The sequence below is a fragment of the Solanum verrucosum genome, unplaced genomic scaffold, assembly GCF_900185275.1.
Source record: "Solanum verrucosum unplaced genomic scaffold, falcon-dt-bn FXZP01000086.1, whole genome shotgun sequence".
NCBI classification, from domain to species: domain Eukaryota; kingdom Viridiplantae; phylum Streptophyta; class Magnoliopsida; order Solanales; family Solanaceae; genus Solanum; species Solanum verrucosum.
Genome location: NW_026020100.1, coordinates 541,552 through 566,157, shown reverse-complemented (window position 1 = coordinate 566,157; position 24,606 = coordinate 541,552). Strand labels below are relative to the sequence as shown.

General features: G+C 33.5%; 4 protein-coding genes across 4 annotated transcripts in view; 1 reads left to right on the top strand and 3 right to left on the bottom strand.

Moving 5' to 3' along the window:
• Positions 1–1,291: 1,291 nt before the first annotated feature.
• On the top strand, positions 1,292–2,446 carry LOC125824986 (mitogen-activated protein kinase kinase kinase 20-like). Its single transcript, XM_049504330.1, has 2 exons — positions 1,292–2,214; positions 2,296–2,446. Exons 1-2 carry the CDS (start codon positions 1,292–1,294, stop codon positions 2,444–2,446), a joined length of 1,074 nt encoding a protein of 357 aa, XP_049360287.1.
• A 2,174-nt stretch (positions 2,447–4,620) lies between these two features.
• Positions 4,621–24,606, bottom strand: part of LOC125825041 (uncharacterized protein At2g39795, mitochondrial) — a 26,628-nt gene continuing 6,642 nt past the window's right edge. Inside the window, exons 2-4 of the mRNA XM_049504390.1 lie at positions 7,621–7,850; positions 5,258–5,586; positions 4,621–4,860 (exon numbers count right to left, since the gene is read on the bottom strand). Of these exons, the coding sequence (XP_049360347.1) occupies positions 4,701–4,860; positions 5,258–5,586; positions 7,621–7,842 (711 nt within the window). The 5' untranslated portion in view covers positions 7,843–7,850 and the 3' untranslated portion in view covers positions 4,621–4,700. The remainder of the gene's footprint in view (positions 4,861–5,257; positions 5,587–7,620; positions 7,851–24,606) is intronic.
• LOC125825042 (ethylene-responsive transcription factor ERF003-like) lies at positions 12,888–14,323 on the bottom strand. Its single transcript, XM_049504391.1, has 2 exons — positions 14,074–14,323; positions 12,888–13,395 (listed from the first exon to the last, which is right to left on the bottom strand). The coding sequence occupies exons 1-2, from the start codon at positions 14,154–14,156 to the stop codon at positions 12,888–12,890; spliced, it is 591 nt and encodes a 196-aa protein (XP_049360348.1). The 5' UTR covers positions 14,157–14,323.
• The window catches only part of LOC125825043 (uncharacterized), a 2,543-nt gene continuing 1,485 nt past the window's right edge, over positions 23,549–24,606 (bottom strand). The window contains exons 2-3 of the mRNA XM_049504392.1: positions 23,997–24,173; positions 23,549–23,906 (exon numbers count right to left, since the gene is read on the bottom strand). Of these exons, the coding sequence (XP_049360349.1) occupies positions 23,814–23,906; positions 23,997–24,170 (267 nt within the window). The 5' untranslated portion in view covers positions 24,171–24,173 and the 3' untranslated portion in view covers positions 23,549–23,813. The remainder of the gene's footprint in view (positions 23,907–23,996; positions 24,174–24,606) is intronic.

Sequence of the window (24,606 nt, the reverse complement as noted above, 5' to 3'; positions counted from 1 at the left end):
GGCTGACATCCTTACTAAGGCTCTTACAGGAGTCAAACATTCAATAGTTTTGGACAAGTTGGCTGTGTTGGTCTCACCTCCAACTTGAGGGAGGGGGGGAGGGGGGGGGGGGGTATTGAGTTAGTTAACTAATTAGTTGATATGTCCACGTGTAGTTAGTTAGATCTATATAAATTGATTGTACTCAGTTGTAATAGTTAGTTCAATTGATTCAATACAAGCAAAGCAGTTTCTCTTTCGTTTTCTCTCATATGTCCTTCAATGGAGTTTTGTAGTTCTTCAGCATATTAGTTGAATCTCTTATTCTTGATCATCAATTTCACACGACCTTTAGATCCGCATCTGTATCGAACATCCACGCCCGAGTCCGAGCAACTTAGTCTGCCATTCCTTTCACTTATGTATCTGCTAATTGCTTTATTTTTATAAGAATATTAGCAAAGTCATGTTTTGTTTTAAAAAAAAAAAAAAAAATCTCTCTTCAATTGCCTAAAAAAATTGGCATATGTTATTTCATCATAGTTTATTTTAAACGTTATTGCATGTTTGGTTAAGTTTCTTAGAAATTAAAAACTATTTATGAAGGAATTAAGAAGTTTGGGTTCATCAAGTTGACTGAAAATGGATAATAAATTTGTTACTAGGAGCAACTGCAATTAGAGAGTTGTGAGCGGTAGTATCAAATTTGATTTACAATATAATTTCAAAAAATTAGTCTTAATTTTTTTTCCATTTACAATTCTTTCTTTTTGTTTCTGATATTTTCACACTAAAATAAAATAAGAATAAGAACCTCAAATAATGATAAGCAAATAATTTTTTAAGGGAGATATTCAAACTCAAATTATTCGTTGAATCAAAGAAGTGAAAAAATAATTCACGTGTGAGAAGAATCAAAAATACCCGTGAACTAAAAAAAACATGAACTTCACTAGAAGGATCTAACATACCCATACATGGGTTTTTTTAATAAAGAATAAATTTAATTTTTATTTAGGAAAATAAAAACGAAATTGAATTAAATTAATCCTGAAGGAATAGGAAAACACAGGAGAAGAATAGTATAGAAGGAAAAAATAGGAAACAAACCTTTAAACCAAATTAAAATATAAATTTGGCAAGGGAAATATAGATGTGATCGTCTTTTTTCTGGAGGATTTTCATCTTTTAAGAAACTGTAAGAATCCATTTAGGTATAGGAAAGGGAAACATATCATCTATAAATTACTATCTAATGTATTGTTATAATAATATACTACAACCATACTGCACATTCAATTCTTAATTTCCAATGGCGGGATTATTGTGGAAGAGAGGCACAACTCTTGGTCAAGGTGGATTCGGTGTTGTCTCGTTAGCTTCTACCTCCAACGCACTATTTCGTGGTGTTACTCTTCCCTCTCTCATCGCCCTCAAATCATGCAACTACAGTGCTTCTCAATCGTTGAAAGAAGAAGTCGAAATCCTCCGAATGTTCAAACATTCACCTTACATTGTTCACTGTTTTGGAGCTAATGTCTCATTTGAAGATAACGTCAATCTTTACAACTTATTGCTCGAGTATGCTTCAGGAGGAAGCCTTGCTGATCATCTTCAGAACTGCAATTCACTGTCGGAGTCTGAAGTTAAGAAACACACGAAGAATGTTCTTTTAGGGCTCAGTTGCATACACAACAATGGAATTATTCACTGCGACATCAAGCCTGGCAATATTCTCCTTGTGGGCAGGGATAAAACTGCCAAGATCGCTGATTTTGGGCTTTCCGTGACCTTGGAACAGGGCATGAACCAAAAACAGGGAGTTATCAGGGGAACAGAAAGGTATATGGCACCTGAATCCGTGATTAACACTGAGTATACCTCACAAGTTGATATTTGGGCTCTTGGCTGTACTGTCTATGAGCTGATTACGGGGACACCGCTGTGGGAAGACGCAGATGGTGATGATGTGTTGGACAAAATCGAGTTTGAGGAACCAAAGTTTCAGAATTCAAAGTTGTCAAATGAGGCTCAAAATTTTCTGGAAAAATGTCTTGTGAAGAATCCGAGCACGCGTTGGACTGCGGACATGCTCTTGAACCATACTTTTCTTCAGAATTCATCCAAAGTAGCCAACACAGCAAAGACAAGGAAGAAGAAAAGTAATTCAATGTCCCTTCTACACAAACCAATCCAGAAGATAACATTCAAGATCGGCCATCATAAATTCTCGAGGCAATTGCTGGATCAGAAGCCCCTTCTAGACAAGCCAATCAAGAAGATAACATTCAAGTTCGGCAATCATAAATTCTCGAGGCAATTGCTGGATCCGAAGCCCCTTCTACACAAACCAATCCAGAAGATAACATTCAAGATCGGCAATCATAAATTCATGAGGCAATCCCCAGATCTGAAGGAAGTAGAGAATGAACCTTGTGGAAGGGTACTGGGTACTGACAATAGATAGATACATAATAAAAATTGATTGTATATATATAGAGAAGTATGCATGGGTTTGATCCCTCTTTAGGATTTCTTTTGGGGTCTGTAGGCAACCTGTGACGAAGATGATCTCACGTGCCGCCCCTTATTAGTTTAATAATAAAAAAAAGTTGTATAGTTGATCAACATTCTTTATAAAGAAAGGTGAGTTATTATATCTGTGTTGCAAAGTTGAGTTTGTTATTATGATTGAATAGCTAGGTTAGAAATCTATGGTTTCCTTATTAATATGACTCATCTGTTGTGTTTTTCCATATTTGTGCCCTCTCTTTTGTCACCAATTTAGAAACAATGTTTTACCTGTCAAGTACTATTGGTTTTGGGGAATGTTATCTTGACTCGTGAGAATTTTATAGTCATGCTCGAACTCTAAGCTTGAAGCCTCCCATTGTGATTATCTCCAGTACAAACGTTATATTCATCAGCGTCACTCCTCTTATTTATGTGCTCTTCCCTGGAAAAAAATGGAAATTGATTGCCCTAGAGATAGTCCATCTACATTTTTTGATTGAAACAGCTAAGTAAATAGTGAGATGCATCAAAAAAGTGCTACTAATATGAACAAATTCACTACCTGTTGCTTGGTAAAGTCCATGAGATCAGCAGAATTGAACTTTTGATTACCACAGCTGACCGTTTGCTTGTACTTTGCTAGATAATTAATCACTATAAGCACTGAACAGAAAAGCTGTGCCAGTAGACTCTTGATAGAGCTTCGAGCACCGTCTTTACTCGTTTGCCTCTTGTAACTTTCCATTTTATACATGTAAGATGGTATCTTAACTTGGTTTTGATGCTCGCATATGCTTTCAAGCCTAAGTTAAAAATGGAACTTAACTTCTCACTAAGGCCTAAGCCTATGACTCCATGAACTTACAAGCCGATTACTCCTTTAATATTCTTGCAAGAAAATTGTTTTGCAATGAAGCTGAAGAGCAAGTACTCCAAAATCCAAATGAAAGAGCTACTCACTCCACTTTGAAAATTTCCAAAAATTCAACCCATTTTTTAAATTATAGACCCGCCCCACGTAAGATTTTTTTTCTCTTCAGTTTGTTAACTAACTAAAATACATAATATTGAGTCACAAATTACAATGCTTATGTTATTAGCCTCGTATAATGTTATTAACTGTAGAAAATTTCAACTACTACTAAATTATTCAAGTGTCCTTGAATAAAATCACTGAATGTATATGGTCCTTTATAAACTTAAAAAAAAAAAAAATTAATGACATTCTTTTAACTGCTCATTTAATCTCTTAAATAATATCACCCATTTTAATTCTATTTATTACCTCTACCAACTTTAGATTTTGGATTAATCAAGTCATATTTGGCATAAATAATTAATAGGTTTAGACTCAAATCATAAAAATGTTGGGATAATGTTGATTAATTAGTAAGTTTTCTTTTCTAGGACTCAAGAAAGACACAGAAATGAGAATTCAAAAAAGATAAATGAATTGGGTTTTTTCAAACCCACAACTACCCCGCACCCGCTTTGAACTTAGAAAATTTAGTTTTAACCCGCCCCGCCCCGCCCCATACCCGCATATGCCTAAACCCGCCCCACCCGGCACATGTCTAAGCCTACCCTGCCCCGCTCTCGCCCCGCCCCATTGTCATCCCTACTTCAATGGAAGAATTTGGCCTATACCCGCATATGCCTAAACCCACCCCACCCCGCATATGTCTAAGCCTGCCCCGCTCTCGCTCCACCCCATTGCCATCCCTATTTCAATGGAAGAATTTGGCTATACAAGTCTGATTCCATTTTATTCATAACAAAGGCGACTCCGTACCCAAGGAGGCTCGAACCCGAGACCTCTTGGTTAAGGATGAAAGAGTACTTACCACTCCACCACAACCCTTGCTGGTAAGTCTGATTCCATTTAATTTGCAGCCACTCTTCTTATTCCCAAATTGAAGCAAAAAATATATCAAATTTGGTTTCCATCCGAGTTACCGAGTCAGTAGATTTTTCACCTCTGAGAAAGTCCATCAACTTAAGGTTGCAAAGTACCTAATGACTTGAGAAACAATATTTATGATGTCGTCGTTTAACATCTACGAATCAACCAGCTTTCGGATTGATGCGTAGGTAAACACGGAGGTAAGAAGAAGAGTAGAAACCTCATGCAAAAAATCATAGCAAAGCTAAGCATAAGTTACAATAGATCAATTTTACAGAGAAATTGAGAGAGCAGAGACGTGCCTCTAATTTTCAATAAAAGACTGGATTTTTCTCAACCATCCAATTGCTTCAATTCTATCCTTATTCATCATAAATTCATGAAGGAATGCCGAAAGTTCATCATCTACCCCTCTTGCCTTTAGGAATTCGTTTAGGCCATCTCGGAAGCCACCGTTCAAATCCCTGATAGAAAAAACACAAAGAAGTATCAAAAAGTCAGGAGCAAGCATAAGAAACTGCAACGAAATAATGAACATACACAGTATGTCAGAATGAATAGGTTGACAATATCCAGAGAAAACTTGCAACTCCTTTTATTTTATTCTCTAAAGAAGAGTATAGCGTGCTATCAGGATGATCTGATTTACGATAGTTGATCACCATCCTCAAACATGAAAGGGATCATGTTTAAGGCCTTGCCCGCAGAAAATAAAAAAAGAACTTCAATGAGAAAAGGGAAAGAAATTCAGCTCCTTCTCTTTTCTCTTATTTTGAGGATTTTTACTCTTTAAAGGGGTGAAATAGATCAGTGCAAGTGTAATGCATACACAATATAATAAAGTTAGAAGATGTCTCATACTTAACATTGGGGCCCATATAAGGTTGAGCTCGAGAACTGTCGCTTCTGAGTAAGTAAACTTTCTGAATTTCCAAGGAATTTGGCCAGGATGAACAGACAAACTCCAAGAACTCACTACCTTCACCCTTCCATATGTCAACTAGCACACTTATGTGAAGCCGCACATCCTCCGCTAAATTCTCATCATTTGCTTTTGGAACAGTAATTGCTCCATCAATCATTGTTGCCTCGATTTTGATATGTTCATCCTCGCCAAATTTTCTCCTCAAGGTAACCCACTGCTCACCTGGCCGATCTTCCACCATAAATGTATTAAACTTTGTAACAGGCTGGAGAAAGCCAACACAGAGCGTGAGAAACAACAGGGATGCAAATATCACCATTGAATTGAACATTAAAAAGGGCTTAAAAGAAATAACAGAGCTATCTTACAGTTTCCTTGCCCAAAATGCAGAAAGGCACCTAGGTAAGCTAATAGAGATTTTTATAGCATAAATAAGCACTGCAGAATAACAAAAGAAAATATGTTGACAAGGAATATATCCTTTCTCTTTGGATAGAATAAACCAAAGGATGGAAAAAATTGAATCTGCAGTCAATTGATACAGAGAACTGTTCACCTTTCATAGTAAACAATTCAACTAAACGTGTCGACAGCCACACCATAAAAAACACTCATCATTTATAAGAATTTGTTTCTCCTATTAAGGATAGTGAACTGTATCTGCATTGTAATGATATATATACAAGCACATGGATGTATGAAACAGCATAGACACATTAAAGATATGCACATGCCTGAAGACATTCAAACACATAAATAGACAAGCCTACAGAACCAAATGCACACCAGTCCAAAGATAAAGCTACCTCTAGTGACCAAATGATAAGTTCATTTGAAAACCAATTGGCTTAATTCGAAAGAAAGTTTATACAGGTGACTAGTCCCTGAATTGATCATACAGCTTCACTTACATTCTATTGGCCTCCAAATTGTCCAATGGCATAAACTTAAGATTATGGCTTCAGGCACAGGGTTTCAAATAGGAAAAGAGATTCAGAAAGTCAAAACCTTTTGAACCACTCTCGAGGGTTTCTCTCCCATGATATCCAAAAAAGAAAAAATATAATATGTGTTTTCAGAATTTCCTTTGCCTACATAAGACTGAGATATATTCTTCATCAGTCCCTAAAGATCTGCACATCATTAGCTCATCTTTAACCACCTCATCAAATTAGGGGTTCAAGTAAACCAAACTAGCTTACCAGGTAGCACGGACTAATTCAACTTCTTCATGACAACACCATGAAGTAAAGCTCAAGTCGAACCAAAAAGAGTTTCAAATTGGCCTTCAGCCATAATAAACCAGCTTGGTTGACCCTATCAAGTGTACCACAATATCCGACATTTTTTGGTACTTGATAATGAATATCCAATGGTGATATATGACCCAATGGACAGTTCTATGAATCAAAATCTCGAGTTGGAGCCATTGCTGGGAAAAAGCCAAAAAGTGAATGTTCTATTGCAGTAGTAGCATTTGCAAGCCCAAAGGCATATGCAGGAGGGGGTCACTGGTTCACATGAACCCATGCTCCCGTCCCGAAATTATGTATAATAGTATTATATTTTTAATTTTTTGTTAAATATAGATGTGTGAACTTACACTCGAAGTATCATATAATGCGACAATGATTGGGTGCACCTCTAAGTGAAGTTAGAAATTTAAATTTTATATCTATCTTGTTTTATTTTTCTTTCTAAAATTAGATAACACATCTCTAAGTGGTTATTGATAGCACTTGTGGTGTTTTAATTTATTAAGCATTTCACTTTTGGACCTATAATTTTAAAATATTAATTATTTTCAATGATAAGAACCTAAATGTCAAACCAATTAGATCCACCTTTTCACAATAATGCATCAATCATCCCGAAATCCTGGATACGCCTCTGTTAACAAGCCTACATTCACCCAAACTAGTCGGAGTCAGCTTTATTGAATCGTTTATATCCATTTCGCTCCATTTGGACCAATACCATTCATAACAATAACAATAACTACGACTCAATAATTTGCCTTAGGAGAAGTTAAAAATCCTTTACATTTCACACTTATTTCAACAATCTCCAACCAAACTTAAACACCTGACATAATGTAAATGTTCTCCAAAAAAAATTGCATCATAACTAAAAAACCCCAAAATTAAGATACTTAGCCTCGATTTCCAAAAAAAATAAAACACAATAAAATCAGTAAAGGCGGAGCAGTCAAAACTCCGTGACTCGAAAATAAAGCAGAAAGGGGGAAATTCATTGTCTTCCCAAAATAGATAAATTGCGTAGTTCGTTGAAGATTTACCGGGTGGGGAGGGGCGTAATCCAACTGATACTCTATTTCATTGCGAAGTATTCTGAGTATGTTTGATTCGAACGGAGATTTTTGGATTGCCTGCGATGCGTGACTTCTGGAAAATTGGAAGATGTGCTTGCTGGAATGGAGAGAGGATTGTTGGCCGTGAGAATATAGAATGCCACAAGACGAGAAAAGTGATCTACGAGATGCTCGAAGAAATGCCGCCATGAACAGGACTCTAACTGAAAATTTGAAGGGGTTTTTGAGGGGTTTAGGCTGTTTAGATGGAATTAGGAGGATGAATTTCATATTTTCTAGGTATTTACACAAGCGTCCCATCTAGCTTGATGGAATTACACTTTTCTCCTCCTAGTTTATCAAGTTGTATACTTAGGGATGGCAAAGGGCGGGGCGGGTTGAGTTTAACCCGCAAAAATTTGTATCTATCCCACCCCGCACCGCATGACAAAATTTTATTTTTATTAATTAAAAATATAAATAAAATAGAGTATTAAAAATAACAAGAGTCTAAACTCAAAATTTATTTAAAGTTTTAAATATCAAAATTTAAATACAAATTATGTTTATATTATGTACTTCATAAAAAATTCTTAAAATTTCTAGGGAATCACTACATAGGTTGTAATCAATGGATATTGTCATATTTTTTCTATTTTATTATGATTATTGAAAAACAATTAGGTTAATATATCTATTTAGCTATTTATATTTTCACTTGAAATCAAACTTAATAATATTACAAAATAATTTTATATGTGGGTTTGATTAACAAGTAATAACAATAACATCATGTAATATTGTCTTGTCGATATTTATGATAATATTTTTAAATTACAATTTGATTTAAAAAATTATAAAAATATACTTTTAAAAAAAGTAGGTTGATTCGGCATTTTCCGTAGCCCACATACTTGTGGATTGGACTGACCGTTTTTTGCCCCATAAGAAAATGTGTCAGCCCGACTTGACAAATTTCAAAGTATGTATGGGTTAGTCCGAAGGGTTGGGTCAGCCCATATTGACAGCTCTAGAAGAGAGAAGAGGAAAACTCGGAGAAGCTTTTATCATGTTAAATTATTATTTTTAATCATAAATTTTATTGAGGGGTTTTTATAAAAAGAAGGGAAAATGTATAAGTACCCCCCCCCTCCCCCAATATATGTCCAAAATCCCAAAGACACACTTATACTATACTGAGGTCCTATTATCCCCCGAAGTTATTTTATAAATAATTTTTCTACCTTTTTTCAGCCTACGTGGCACTATCAACCAAATAGCTTGAAAAAATTGTCAACACGCACTAGGCCCAGAAGATAGTGCCACATAGACCGAAAAGGGGTAGAAAATTATTTATAAAATATGTTCGGGAGGAGGGGTAATAGGACCTTAGTATAGTATAAGTGCATCTCTGAGATTTCGAGCATAAGTTGGGGGTGGGGGGGGGGGGGTTACTTATGCATTTTCCCTAAAAAGAAAACTCAAAGTTGAGTTATTTTATTGATACAAAACAAAGATGATGACTTACAAAATAATTCCTCAAAGTTGAGTAACTTTATGAGATATTAATTCACTAATTCATATACATTCTGAAATAAAAAATGTTTCAAATTCTTTGATTTTTGCTTAAGAAAGGATAGATTCTACACTTCATCAAAATAAAAATTATAGGGAAAATGTACAAGTAACCCCTAGACTATGACCGAAATTCTAGAGACACACCTTATCTAAACTAACGTCCTATTACCTCCCTGAACCCATATTTTTGTAATTTTTTGCACCTTTTTGGCTTATGTGGCATCCAAATATCTCTCACGCGCCTCAATTGCGCGAAGTCACAGAGTGTCACGTAAGACAAAAGGTGTACAAAATTACAAAAAAAAAAAGTTCAGTGAGGGTAATAGGACCTTAATTTAATTAAGGTGTGTCTCTGAAATTTCGGTCATAGTCTAGGGGGTACTTGTGCCTAGGGGTGTTCGTGGTTCGATTTGAATCGGTTATTGGTTAAAACCAAAACCAAACCAACCTAATCATTTTTTTAAATATCTAAAACCAAACCAAATGAAAAAAATAACCGTCGATTTGGTTATTGATGGTTTGGTTCGGTTTTTATGGTTTTTTCAGTTTGAATATAATAAATTATTGAGGACATACATATCTTGATAGACACAAACACCTAGTACATGAATAATCCACTGAAAAACTATTATTGGTTCAATTAAGCAATTAAACAATACTAAAATTATCATTACACGAAAGTGATTCAATTAAGAGAAGGTGTAACTATCTTATAAAATGTATGGTAGGTAAAGACTAAAGTAATGGATTTTGATGGACTTGGACTTATGATTGTAATAGATTGGCTAAAATTTAAGTGTTAGGCTTGAGAAATTGGTAAAGTTAAAGACTTAAGTTACTTAAAATTTAACAAAATATTTATATTTTATTTATGAATGATATATAAATAATTATAAAATTTATATATATAATTTATCGGTTCGGTTTGGTTATTTTTACAGTTATTTTTTAGTAAAACCAAAACCAAACCAAATAGTATCATTTTTTCAAAATTTAAAACCAAATCAAACCAAATGTCGATTTTTTTAATCGGTTTGATTCGGATTGCAGTTCGATTTGGTTTTTTAACCATAACCATGAACTGCCCTACTTGTGCCTTATTCCTATTTTTTTTTTACTTTCTTCCAATATCTTTACTTCTCTTTTACTTGTCTCATTTTATCTCTCATTTAGATTTTAGCCTTCATTACCCATCTTATCTCTCATTGTGATTTTAATCTTTCATCCATTTGTTCCTTAATTTATAAATAGAAATTATATAATTATAACAAAATGGATTTCAGTAATCAGAATAGCCAATAACATACGACTTTAAATTTTATTTTTGAAAAATAGTTCAAATTTAATTTATTTTTTTCTTTACCCCGCTCAACCCCCGACTATCCCTACCCCGCTTCCCGCAAAAAAAATTAAAAGTTTATTTTTAAAAAAATAATTAAATTTTTGTTTTCTTTAGTTCACACCTACCTCAACCACCTAACACCATCCTCCTCCAAAAAAATAATTATTAAAAAGTTTATTTTTAAAATTATTTTTATTTTTTACCCTACCCATCCTCTACCATCACCCCTCTAAAAATAATGATTTAAAGTTTATTCAATTGTCGGTTGTCGAGGTTGGATCTTGATTCGGAAGTCGGGTCTCGATTCGAGTGTCTAAGTCAAAACCTGGATTGATGGATCATGTTCAAGTTCAGGTGTCGGGGTTAGGTCCTGGGTCGGATATCTAGTCTCAATTCGAATGTCAGGTCGAAAGTCGGGGTTAGATCTCAGGGTCGAATTTCAGATGTGTCATTGGGATTGTGTCCTAGTTTGCGTGTCGGGGTCATGTCCTAGATCGGTTATCGAGGTTGATTTACGGGTCAAAATTATTTTCTACTCTCTAGTAAGAAAAAAGATATTTGATTAAGAAAGTCTTGTGGGCTCAGCGCGTGTTGACAATTTTTTCAAGGATAGTGCCACGTAGGCCGAAAAGGGGTAGAAAATTATGTATAAAATAAGTTCGGGGGGTAATAGGACCTTAGTAAATGTTAGGTGTGTCTCAGGGATTTTGGGCATAGGCTGGGGGGTACTTATGCATTTTCCCAGAATAAAATGAAAAACTTATTATGTAAATCATTAATTACTTAATAGGTGTATCAATTTAAAAATAGACAAATCATCGTACTTGACATGAATTTGAATTGTGACATTGTCACTTTAACTTGTCAATTTAGGTCACATTGATTACATGCTTGATTATAACAGGAAGTCAACTACAATAATAATCCCACAAATTAGAGTATACAAATTTTACATCAATCTATCTCAGATAAAGAAATTGTTTCTAATAAATCCTCGATTCATAATTGCATAATCCAACAAAAAAAAAATTAATCCAACGAATTAAACTCTTTAGTATTTGACCAAATTATGACACAATGAAGCAACCAATTGTTATGTTTTCATCAAAATGAAATGATCAAAGCAAATAAATCCTACCAACACTGTTACACAAATTAAACCAAATATTCAACATTTATTGCTTGCAAGTTGTACATGGCGCTTAACAAAATTAAAATAAAATAAAATTTAGTGAACTAAAAAACGCGTTTCTTTCTTTGATGGTTTATTCGTTAAATTATTAGAGAGAAAAAAAAAGTCTTTCTTCCATGTGCATGCCTTATGTTACTCGTCCGTGATTGACGGTTCAAAATTTAAGAAAAAAGACTTTTTTTTTTCTTTTCTTTTCTCTTCATCTTGGGTAGTGGGTTCTGAGCCGGTGTTTAGTGTTAGAGTGGATAAAAGTCTCTCATTGATTGGAGAATGGACTGATAATCTCCTTATATGAACTTGAACAATCATTTCTTCATGAGCCAACTTTTGAGGTTGAGTAAGGCTTAAGTGTCATATCTTTATATGGTATCAGAGTCAAACTCATCTCCGTTTGAATTCTCGGTTCATGCTCCAGTTCGGCCTTGGGCATGAAGGGGGTTAAGAAGTATTTTATCCTTACTATAAAACTTTTCTGCATGAATCTGAATTTAGTCGAGTTCCAATTTGAATATCGGATACGGAATGGGAAACCAAAAAATAATAATTTGAATTTGTACAAGTAATATTTACCTTTTGATTTGGAATTACATAAAAATGTTATACGTCATTGAACTTATCAAAAATTGGTGGCAAGAGCTCGAAGCACAGGAAAGCAGGCTGCAGAGGCATTAATAGATTTTCTTAAAGCATATAATTACCTTTTCCAATTATAATTAATAAATAATATGTCTGTTGATCGCTACAAGTCTGTAACCACTGATAAAGTGAAAAGATTATAGAATGTGAGGGAAAAAGATTATATTATACTGGAATTTTACAACTAGTAGAAGGTTCTCTTAAAGCAAAACTCTAGGAACCAAAAAGAGGAAATGCCTAGACCTACTAATGATACATAGATTTTAGACGGGGAGGGAGACTACTTAAAAGCCTTAGTACAACAATAATTATGCCTCAGTCCCAAACAAGTCGGGAACGGCTATACAAATGGGGTTAAATTAGCAGAATGAGTAGCTTTCCAGTGCAGAGCAATGTAGGGGGTCCGGGAGGAGACAATACTGAGAGAGAACATCAGTAAAGAGTTATCCGGTACCTGTACTGATCAAATGTAACAAGTATTAAGTAAAATAGTCGAGATACGTGAATTTAGTGAGATGGAACATTAGAGCAAAGCTCAATGGATCCATAATCCAACAATTCTTCAATCATTTGTTCAATGTGATCATCTTCAAGTGGCTTGACAAATTGTGGTATGCCCTCAAGTACTTGATCTTCAACTTTCCTAATTACTCCCAAGTTAACTGTTTTAGCTTCCTCATGATGATGAGTCAATTGTACTGATGGCATTGGTACCAACATTTGTTGTTTCATTTTATAGGAATTAATAACACTTTCTTGAACATTGGTTGCATTTTTTGCTCTTTTTTGTTCTTGTGGTGAGGTTTTGGTCATTTGAAGTGAAGCCATGTAGCATTTGTGTAACTTGGCTGTTAATGTAGTTGAGAGAAGCTTAGAGGAAGATGTTTGTGGCATGTTTGGGTTGTAGGGGAAATTGGTTCTAGCTCTTGGACCACACATAAGCCTTGCTGCTTCATCATATGCTCTTGCTGCATCTTCTGCTGTCTCAAATGTGCCTAACCAAAGTCTTGTCTTCCTGAAATCAAAACAGAGACATTTAGTACTTATGTTATCTAAAATTCAATAACTTTGAGACAGAACTATCTGGGAGGATAAGGATATTGTAAAGGTCCAGTCCGCTGGTAATATTGTCCGCGTCACTAGTTTGTAAGGTCTGCTTACTAATATATCCAACATCTTTCTTATGTTTTGTCGATATAGAATTTCTTATCTTAAGTTGGGTTGTCGCAAATATGAATGATTTCAATTCACAGAAAGTCACCTGATCAGAACAGCTAAAAGAAAACTACATGTAACTAACTGTTCATGGAACTAGTCATTTAAAAGATAAAGGTAGACAACATGTCACATCAAGGTTAAGTTACACTAATAGCAGAGGCAGAGACATATACTCAGAATTTGAAGTTTATGGTTCCTGCATTGACCTTAAATTAATATACAAAAATAACTTTTAGTTTAACGTCAAGTAATTTCTTAATATGTATGTAAGTCTAGGCAACAACTACTGGTTTCATGACCCCATATGTTTTACTCTAGATCCGCCTCTAACGTGTCACTGTTTCCACGTATTTTTACAACAACTGAGGTGAACTTGACACATATATTTCATTATATTTATAAAGTTCAAGTCAAAAACAATGAGTGTGATCAGTGTGACGTACAATACGATATCTCAATAGAGAATATGACTTACAGTAATGGATGGCGAATTTCGGAGACCCAAGAACCCCAATGTCTCTGTCGAACTCCTCTATATCTTTGTTGTGCTCTAGCCATAATATTGACAATGTTACAATGTTGTTAATTGAAACTTCTTTTTTCTTTTTTTTTTTGTGTTTGCAAAAAGTGTTTGATGAAATGCCTGAATGAGATAGAAAAAGAAATTGGTTGAGGAAGGAGATTTAGTTAAGTGTGAAGATATGAGGGGTTTATGTAGTTGGGATTTTTTGAGAGAACATTCACAGTGAAATTGCCATTTTCCCCATCCAGGCTTTTTTTGTCTGTCAACCAAATTAAGCAAAAGGACCCTACAAAGGTTATTTTTTAATCATTAGTAGTTACCAGTTGGCTAATTGGAATTGACATAATTGATTAAAAAGAGCACTCACTAAGTTTTTGGTATCGGATCATAAGGTCTAATGTACACAGTTTTATCCTGCATTGACATAATTGGTCTCATATGACATCAACTTTATTAATTACGATAAGGCTCATGGGATTGACATGATTGATTAATGAATTAAAATGTGTGATAGCATCAATTTGGGTTTTCAAAAAGGGTGACCAGATGCAGTCCCCATGATTATTATAATACTTTTTGTTCCATAATATCTCAATCTTAATTAACCTATGATTGTAAAATTAAATTAAAATATATTAGAGGGAAAATAATTAAGGGACATCATGATTATTATTTTGTAACTTATATTGGACATTATTAGTGAGTCCAAGGTATGGACAAGACACACAGAATAATGATCTTAGACCATCATAATTATTAATTAGATTTGAATCATTTAACCAAATCTTGTTTACTTTTATTTGAGATCAATTATCTATATGGAATTATTAGCCCTTAAACGTAAGTCAGTACACAGCATTTTGAGCAAATGATTCTTTTTTTGTTAAATCATGGATAAAGTAAGGTAGATTAAAATAATCCATAAAGATGATTGAGTTGGTTTAATAAGTGAGTATCATATAAGAGAGGTCAGAGATTGATTCCCCCGACAATGCCTTCTGAATTCTCAATTGAACTCATCGTATTGAGCTATGTGATTTGTGAGCAATTGCATAAGAACGAATTTACCTGATCCACACCCAAAGTATAACAACAGTAAATTTCTCTGTGTTTACTACTTTACTATGTATTAGACATTTAGTACAAACTATTTATCTTATTTATGATCAGATTAGTTCAGAAAACAAGTGGGGTTAACTATATATTAGACATTTAGTCCAAACCATTTATCTGATTTATGATCTATTAACGGCTATCACACAAGTATGATATAATTAACCATGATATTAATTAATGCTTGAACTTAATGATTAGTTCAGATAGGACGATGTGAGATCAATGTGTGAGGCCATGATTCACAATTATATCAAAATAATAAGAGTTTGACTGAAAATAAAGTTGTAAAAAAAACATTTGGTGTTTAACTCTTTTCATCTATAATATTGTACAAATTGCATAAACTCCCTTCTTCCATTTTATGTGAGGGCAAAATAAAAATTTTAAAGTTAAATCATTTCTAAATATAAAAAAGTTTTAAGTTATATACATTGCGCACTTAAAAATATTTTATACTGTCAGCTCACTCCATTGATATCTAATTAGTTTTTCAAAATGTGAAGTTGTACATATATATCTAGTTTCTCTAAATTTCTCGTCATCTAGAGCAATTTACACCTATCGTAATAAGGACTAAAGCGGTATTGGCGCTCGTAGATTTAATGGAAAAAATACGCTTTATGCAATTGTATATTAAGCTACGTGACGTAAATATTTTTTTTTAAAATATATATTTTTTAAAATTCCCATTTAAAATTTCTAAATATGTTTTATATAAATTAAATGGGTTCAATTTAAAAAATTATTTTATAAAATAATATGGTGAATTTGAATGTGGAGGTTACCTCAATGCATGTTCCAAGTAATGAAGGTTTTTGTTTGGACATGATTTATTTAAATCCAAAAGCACATTGCTCCCATCCTTGGATTCTTGAATTGAAAGAAGAAAAAAGTGTCATATGCTAGGGTACCAGGATAAAGACACAAATTAATGTGCAATGTCTCATAATTTGCAATTACATGCTCTTGGGATTGGATGATAAAAGCGGATTCAAGATTTAAATTTTACGAGTTCAACTCTAAGATTTTAGCGACGAACTCATTTAGAGTTATATATAGGTTCATATTTATTTTATGTTGCAATTATCATATATCTTTATATGTAAATTCATACTTTGTATTAAAAGTATTGAGGTCAGATGAATCCGATATATATACTAGTACTCTACATGTTATACCCCACTATTTATAAATTGTTGGTATATACATGTGTAGTTGTTAATTATTTAAATGATTCTTTTAAATTGTTTTGGTCCTTGGGACACAACATGCTTTATTGTTTCTCCCACATGTGCTAACTTCCATTTTATGCTTATTTCAACCTTAGGCATTTCTATCTGTGGCGTTCTTTGGATGACATCAATTTAATTCTTGGATAATTTAAATACAAAAGAATCCTACATCAAACATGTAAATTAATACTTTTTTTTAAAAAAAAAACAAATCTTTTCACCAAAAATAATAACTTTGTGAGATAATAAGTAATAACTATGAGTTGAGTGAGGATTTGAAATCAATTCCAAGTGAATTCTAGTAGCACAAAAAATATATATCTCAAAGGGATAATAGTATATTTGGACTTTTGGCCCCAGCTAGTCATCAAATCCGTTATGCTACCACAAAGATTGTGGTGTAGTAGATAAAGTTATTTTTTCTTTAATTAGAAGTCTCAAATTTATGTCAGATACTACATGCCTTTTGGCTCCAAACTCATGAAAAAATCCGTAAAAAAAGTTTCCCCTAAATAAGACCTTACACGACGTAAATTCGAATTAATCGAGTTCCAATACATCAAACCAAATGAAGAAATCCATTATGATGTAGGCCCGTCGACTAAAGTCCTGCGGAATTAAATTGAGTCAAAACAAAGTTCGTGAATTTAGAATTGGGTCCCGCTACACTATATTATCATTAAACGCGTGAAAGTAGGACCCACTATTGTATACACATAACATGGTTAATGAAAAATATAGACCTAATATATAAATTAACTCAATCTCATCTAATATTTATGTCCTTTAATTTTGAACGTGGACAAATATATACTTAAATTTGTATAAAATTGAACAAGTAAACACATATATCCTACCTGACATGATACAAATCAGTTTGAGTGTATCTCACATGAATTGTCATGTAGAATATAATACATGTGCCTACTTATTCAATATTATACAAATTTAAATATTTACTTTTGCATTAATATCAATTGCTCCTACGAAATCAAGGTTGAAAAGATTGAAAAAAAAATCAGTAATTTACAACCACTAACGAAGGATTCCCCGAAAAGTTTTGATTACAAGTGGTGAAATTATAAATCTTAAAACAAAAAAAACCCTAGCGTACAACATGTTTGACCAATAAATTGTTTGGCCAAATTTGGGACGCTAAAAGTGCGTTGTGACCTTGTGTACATGAATGTACATATACACTTCCTCCGTTCCAAATTTTTTTTGTCTTGATTAAGAATATAAGGATCAAACTAATTATTTAGTATGAATTCGGATAAAGAATCTTTAAATTTTTGAAAAGAAAATTTACTTTTATTTAATGGTCCAAATAACAACTAATCTTTTTGGGAGGGAGGGAGTATTAGAAAAGAGCAACTTTCACATATAGCAAACACAAAATTCATATTTGTATGCTATAACAAACTTTGCATAATTGCGCTTCATAGCAAACATAAATATGTATATTTCGCTATACATATACAAAAGAAAGCAGTTGTATAATCTGCTTTGGTATACATATACAAAAAGATCAATTGTATAAAGTGAGAGAGGCGAGTGAGCGAGCGAGATCTAGGAGAGTGGCGAGTGAGATCTGAGAGAGTGGCGAGTGAGATCTGGGAGAGGGGAGAGAGGAGAACGAAAATATATGTATATATACAATTTTCACGCATTTTATACATTTGCGTTTTTGTATAAAGTGAGAGAGGGAAGTGAGAGAGCGAGATCTGGGAGAGTGGTGAGTGAGATCTAGGAGAGGGGAGAGAGGGGAACGAAAATATATGTATATATACAATTTTCTCTCGCTTTATACAAACACAAACGCATTTTATACAATTTGCAGTTTTTGTATAAAGTGAGAGAGGCAAGTGAGAGAGCGAGATCTGGGAGAGTGGCGAGCGAGATCTGGGAGAGGGGAGAGAGGGGAACGAAAATATATGTATTTATACAATTTTCTCTCGCTTTATACAAACACAAACGCACTTTATACACTTGCGTTTGTATAAAAAACGAGAGAGGCGAGGGAGAGAACGAGAGTGGCGAGCGAGATTCACCAGGAGAGAGGTTAAATAGCAATAGTTTGCTATGGGGTACAATTAAATCAAACTATATTTATAACATTTAATTTGAATTAATAGTTTGCTATTATATACAATTTTCCCATTAAAAAATATGTTCTGAACCTATGATTTCAAATATTTCAAAACCTTTAAATCTACTAGTATAAATATATATTGAACATGCTGCTTCATACCCCTATCTGTGTAACTTCGGACTTATGAACCAAAATATAGCAAAAATCAACACACTCATTCATTGATTAGTACTTATTCAAAGTAAATTCCCCAAAAAGCCTTTAATTTCGCAATGTTTTGTGTCTGAAAATTTCTTAATTAATTACTCTTGTTCTTTAACTGCGGTTAAAAAATTAGGAGAGTAAGAAAAAAAGAACATCTGTGATGTGACATGGTAAGTTGTGGTACTATTAGTCAAAGCCATAACTAACCAGTATAGTTAAAAAGTGCAAAAAGAGAATTAAACAGTGACTCTGACTCAAAGGTGAGAACTGTTATTTCACAGGTTACAAAGGTCGACGATGTTTGAGATTAGTTATGAGTGAATTTATGCATTTTTTTTATGTACATATTAATTATTTTAGTTTTTATCTTGTATACAATAATATCTTTTAACTTATATATGTATTAATTATGCAGATTTCTAAATTGTCAATCGAACGTAGTTCTTTCTATCCAACAAAAGGAATACCCACATGCAAGAATGTAACAGCGGTCACTTTCAATTTTTTCAAAGAATAGTATACTCGAAGTTATATAGTAAAAGAAATCAAGTGGCGTATCTAAAGCAAAATCTATTGGGTTTTAAAGGTGCGAACATGAAATGAAGGATTGTAACTAGGCTGAAGGGTTGTGATCTTTATGAAAGGTTGTGACCGTTTGAAAGGTTATGCCTTTTCCAAAGTGTTGTGACCTTTCTGAAAGGTTGTCTTCTTTCCAAAAGATTGTGACCTTTACCCTTTGTTGGCTATAAATAGAGAGACTTTCTCTCTTTTTTCTGCATCAACTTCTTCCCTTCTTTTGCATACATTTCTTACAAAACAATATTGATCGATCGTATCTGTGTGTGTGATTCGTTGCTGTCATTTTGAGTTCGTTGAAATTATCGAAGTTTGAGGTACCGCTACTTCTTTAATGGTTAATCTGTTTTATCTTGGGAGGATTTAATCTGCAGCCTCGGGTACTTGAGGGGATTATATTTCTTAAGGACACACAGTGGGTTCTGTGGACTCGGATAGTTCTTTGTGTTTTTCTTTTCATCTTTTATTATTTCTGGTTTGCTAACCTGAATACAGGAGATAACAAGCTTAAAAATTTTATTATTTATGGTATTTTTTGTGGTAAGGAAATTGCTTTTATTTTCTGTGCTCTTTTTGTTGAAAAAGAAGAAGAAGAAAAAGAGAATTATTTTATCATATGATAAAAGAGATTTGAGATGAATTAGTACTACTTTAATATATTCGAGTATATTTTCTGTAGTAAGTTTTCCTCAGATGGGTAAGATTATTTTTATTTTCTTCCCAAGTGAATTGAACCATTGCACCCCTTCAGTCTTCTTTTCAATAAGAAAAGTTATTTTGTGCATAAAGGTTAAGATATGCACTTTAGTTTTTTTTTTCTATATTCTTGGTTTTATATAACTATGAGAAGAAGTAAATGAACAGATGTTGTCTCCTAACGATATTTGAACATGAGTTTAGTTCTCGTTGAAATTCAATGTCTTCTGAGAAAAATTGGAATATGACGGAAACTGGGAAAGAAGGAAAAAATTAGCAAGAAAAGTGACTTGTATGGAATCATTGTTGACAAATAGAATATGTTTCAATGGGGGTAAATCAGGTTTTATCTTTATTTCCCTTGATTTTTTTTCTCTATCCTTTACAAATTATGAGATTTATTTCATAAATTTTAGGATAGATAGTCATTATGTGATGATCACAGAATATATATTTATTACTATTAATATGTATTCTGTTTAGAAGAGGAATTTTTTTTTTTGTAGTTTTCTACTCAATGTGAAATTTGATTGTGTTTGACTTTTGGAAACTAAAATCCTCTGATTTTTTTACTTCTTTGGTTTGAAGAATATAAGAACTTCACAAACAAATCAGATTGTGCATTGATTTGAAGAATATAGAAACTTCACCAATTTGTTAAATACTCTGTTTGAATGAATATTCTACTTGAAGAGTACAAAATCTTCGTCAGGAATATTAAGGCAAAATAATTTGAAAAAGATAAAATCTTCATCGTTAGCTAGAAACAGTGTTGTATTTGAGGTTTCTGGAGATTAAAACATTTTTGGTTTACTACTCTGTCTGAATGTGAAACTGATTCGAAGAATATAAAAACTTCATTAGAATTCAAGGTTCATTCGATTACCGATTAGAAGAATATAAAAACTTCATCGTTAAACTAGAAACAAGTTGTATAAAGATTGAATCTTTATTGTTAGTATTCTAAATACTAAGTGGTCTGTCTAATTGTGACAGAAAGGGGAAAAAAACACTAGTGACATAAAATTAGTGATTTTGTGTCTGCAATGGGTGTTTATATGGATTAAATCTCCAAAAGAAGGTTTCGTGTTGCCAATGTGTATTTTGATGGTATACAATATGAAAGCATGGAAAAAAATATGTGGAAAATAATTTCAAATACTTGAAAAATATTTTTGAGAACATATTTAAATTGTGAGGGGTTCTTTACTTGTGATAAAGATAAAATTAGACTTACTATCTAATTTAAATTTGAAAGTACAAGATATGAAATTTAATGAAATTCTTGTATTATGTTAGACCCACAAAATTCTTGGAGTATATTTGATATTATGGTCGTTGAGTCTCTCTTTACTAGTATATGATATGACTAGTATAAAATCACAAAATTATATTATTCGTTCAAAAGAATTGTATTCTTTGATGAAAAAGTTTCACTTAAAATATTGTGATTTTTCGTGAAAAGATATGTCTATTAAAATATATATATTTTTGTAAAGACATGAACAGTGGTGAAAAGTGATATGTTCTGTTTGTGTTGTAAAACAAACATTTTGGTCATATTGCCCATATTGGACCGATGAGACTATGATCATGGGTAATTCTATAACAAATTGAATGTTATGGAAAGGTCCTTCTGAAAATGACATATGACAAGGTGTTGACTCTAAAACAATGTCTGTATTTGAGAAAGTTATAAAAAGTAAAGAACAAAATATTTGTGGGAAAAGGTTACCTCACAGAAGGTCTTTTTAAACTTAGTATTTTTGTTTGTTCTTACTTGCTTGAATCAAATTGTTTGTGACATAAATGTTTAGGACAAATCATTGTGGCGGTAACTCTACCTAGAAGACTGGAGATCCCAAGATCAAGGTTCAAGGAGATCAAACAAAGTCATTGATGATGGTTCAACATTGTCAAAATATTTTTTTTATGGTCCATTAATTCTCATGATAAGACAATGTTTAGTAACAAGGATAAAGACATAGGACTTTTTAATGGTTTCTAAGTTTGATACAAGGTATATCAAATGGTGTATCTACGGGATAACACATTTAGAAATCACCTATGTAAGTGTGAAGTGTAAGCCGCTTCAAGGAGAATCTGGTAAGGCCAGGTCTCTACGCACTTATAAACCAAGTCGTATTCATGGATGAAACGAACAAAACAATGAGAACCAAAAACTGTTGAAGGGTTGATTGTGTGACTTATGTTGTCTAGGTATACACCAAAGCTCAATGGTTCAAAGATATCAAATCAACCGATTGATCGAGTATATCCGATATATGTTCACTATGGAAAGTTCAAAGGGAACCCCACTTATCCAGATGCAATCAATCCTTACTTACGAATCACACAGTTTTTCATGCATATGTTTTAACAATAGTCATTCCCTATTCATGTGGGGGATTGTTGGGTTTTAAAGGTGTGAACAGGAAATGACGGGTTGTGACTAGGCCGAAGAGTTGTGACATTTATGAAAGGTTGTGTCCTTTCTAAAGGGTTGTGACCGTTTGAAAGGTTGTACATTTTCCAAAGTGTTGTGACCTTTCTGAAAGGTTGTCTTCTTTCCAAAGGGTTGTGACCTTTACCCTTTGTTGGCCATAAATAGAGAGACTTTCTCTCATTTTTCTGCATCGAATTCTTCCCTTCTTTTGCATACATTTCTTACAAAACAATATCGATTGATCGTGTCTGTGTGTGTGATTCGTTGCTGTCATTTTGAGTTCGTTGAAATTATCGAAGTTTGAGGTACCGCTACTTCTTTAATGGTTAATCCGTTTTATCTTGAGAGGAATTAATCTGCAACCTCAGGTACTTGAGGGGATTAAATTTCTTAAGGACACATAGTGGGTTCTGTGGACTCGGATAGTTCTTTGTGTTTTTCTTTTCATCTTTTATTATTTCTGATTTGCTAATCTGAATATAGGAGATAACAAAATCTACAAAGGTTCACAGGAACAAATAAATTTTTAAATGAAGGTAGAAGAAAGTCATGGCAGCTATAAGCTATTAAGAAACTGTGTCATGCTTATGTTGAATTAGGTATTTTCTTTGTCCTTTAAAGCCTACATCATTGGACATAATGAAATGTATTTTCCGTTTAAAATGACCTCAGAATCACTTTTTTCTTGTCAAATTTTTCTCTCCCCCACATTTAGAAAATTTTAAATCAATATCACTGTTTTTAAAGCAATGTTTTGGTGAGAAATGGGTTTAAATTATTTAACACTAGGAGTTAACAGAAACTAAGTACTCTAGAAAAGGTTACTTTCTTCACTGAGCTAACTGATAGAGAAGAAAAGGCCCATCCCAAATTAGGCAACAATTGTCATGACTCATGAGTCAAAATTTTCACAAAGGGCACCATCACAAGCCTACCATCCAAGCCTGGATCAAACCCTCAGATGATATCTCTGAATACGCGTGTAACTAGAGAACGCAGCATAGAGTATGGACCAAAGCTAAAGCAAGAAGGGTGTTAACAGAAAAGGAGGAGCTCAAACCATAAAAACAAAAGATCCAACAATCACTATGGAGATTTATCAAGTAATTATTGTAATGCCCATTTATTTTATCTAGACATGTCTAATGTGTGGTAAAACCAACAGATGCAAAAGCAGCAAGACTTCTTAGGCAAGAGCATCTCAAATTGTTGTTTATTGATACATGTGGATAGCACGATAAAACTAGATGTGGGAAGGGGCTTTAGACGGCATACATGTTTTGACCCTCCACAATCTCACCCTCCCGCGTTCTTTCTACATATGGAATCTTTACTCAGATACAACAGTTTGGAGAGGAAGTGAGCTCTCAACCTCCTTTGCTTCAGCATTTCTTTCAGCGACAATTTTAGACATCCCAAACATCTGAAGGCATAACCACAGCTGTTAAGAATAAATCAGAATGCCTTATTAAGAAAGGAATAATCCATAATGCTATTTTGATTTGGAACTAACCTTATTGATGGTCTTCTTAAAGCAAGATGTGTGTTCATCCATTGAGGCATGTATAAACTCATCAATATGATCCTTCACATCCTCCAAAAATGTGGCACTTTCAGACTTCTTTTTTCGGCATGATGATGCAACAGCAGGTGACGTTTGCTCAAGCGGACTCTTCTCAGTCGACATGTTCTGCTTATGTTATAAATAGTGAGAAATACCATGATATAAACAGCTAAGTTGGGTGCAGAACTGTGCCAGAAGGCTGAAGTAATGTTTTAGTAGCTGTCCACTTGCTAAACAAGGCTACCGTCAAAGTGTTTTAGAGCATTAACTATGTCCCACTTTCAAGAGAAGGAGAAAATCTAGATAAAAACTAAGCAGGGTATGTCTTAAAATATCAGCTAGGTTAGGCTATGCTCGAAGTGTTATAGTACATTAATTATGTTCCTCTTCCAAGAGAAGGAGCAAGTCTAGATAAAAACTTAGCAGAGTATGTCTAAAAAATATTAGCTAGGTTAGAATGAGGTACATTAGAATTATTATTTTTAAAGGCAGAAGAAAAAAGAAGATAAGTTCCACGAATACTCCGATTTGAAATAATGGTGCAGTCAATGTAATATGT

Excerpts from the sequence above, each read along its gene's own strand:
- LOC125824986 (XM_049504330.1), top strand. The coding sequence starts at position 1,292 with ATGGCGGGATTATTGTGGAAGAGAGGCACAACTCTTGGTCAAGGTGGA. Across the intron at positions 2,215-2,295 it reads GGCCATCATAAATTCTCGAG|GCAATTGCTGGATCCGAAGC; the intron begins GCAATTGCTGGA and ends TAAATTCTCGAG.
- LOC125825042 (XM_049504391.1), bottom strand. The coding sequence starts at position 14,156 with ATGGCTAGAGCACAACAAAGATATAGAGGAGTTCGACAGAGACATTGG. Across the intron at positions 13,396-14,073 it reads GAAATTCGCCATCCATTACT|GAAGACAAGACTTTGGTTAG; the intron begins GTAAGTCATATT and ends TTTTGATTTCAG.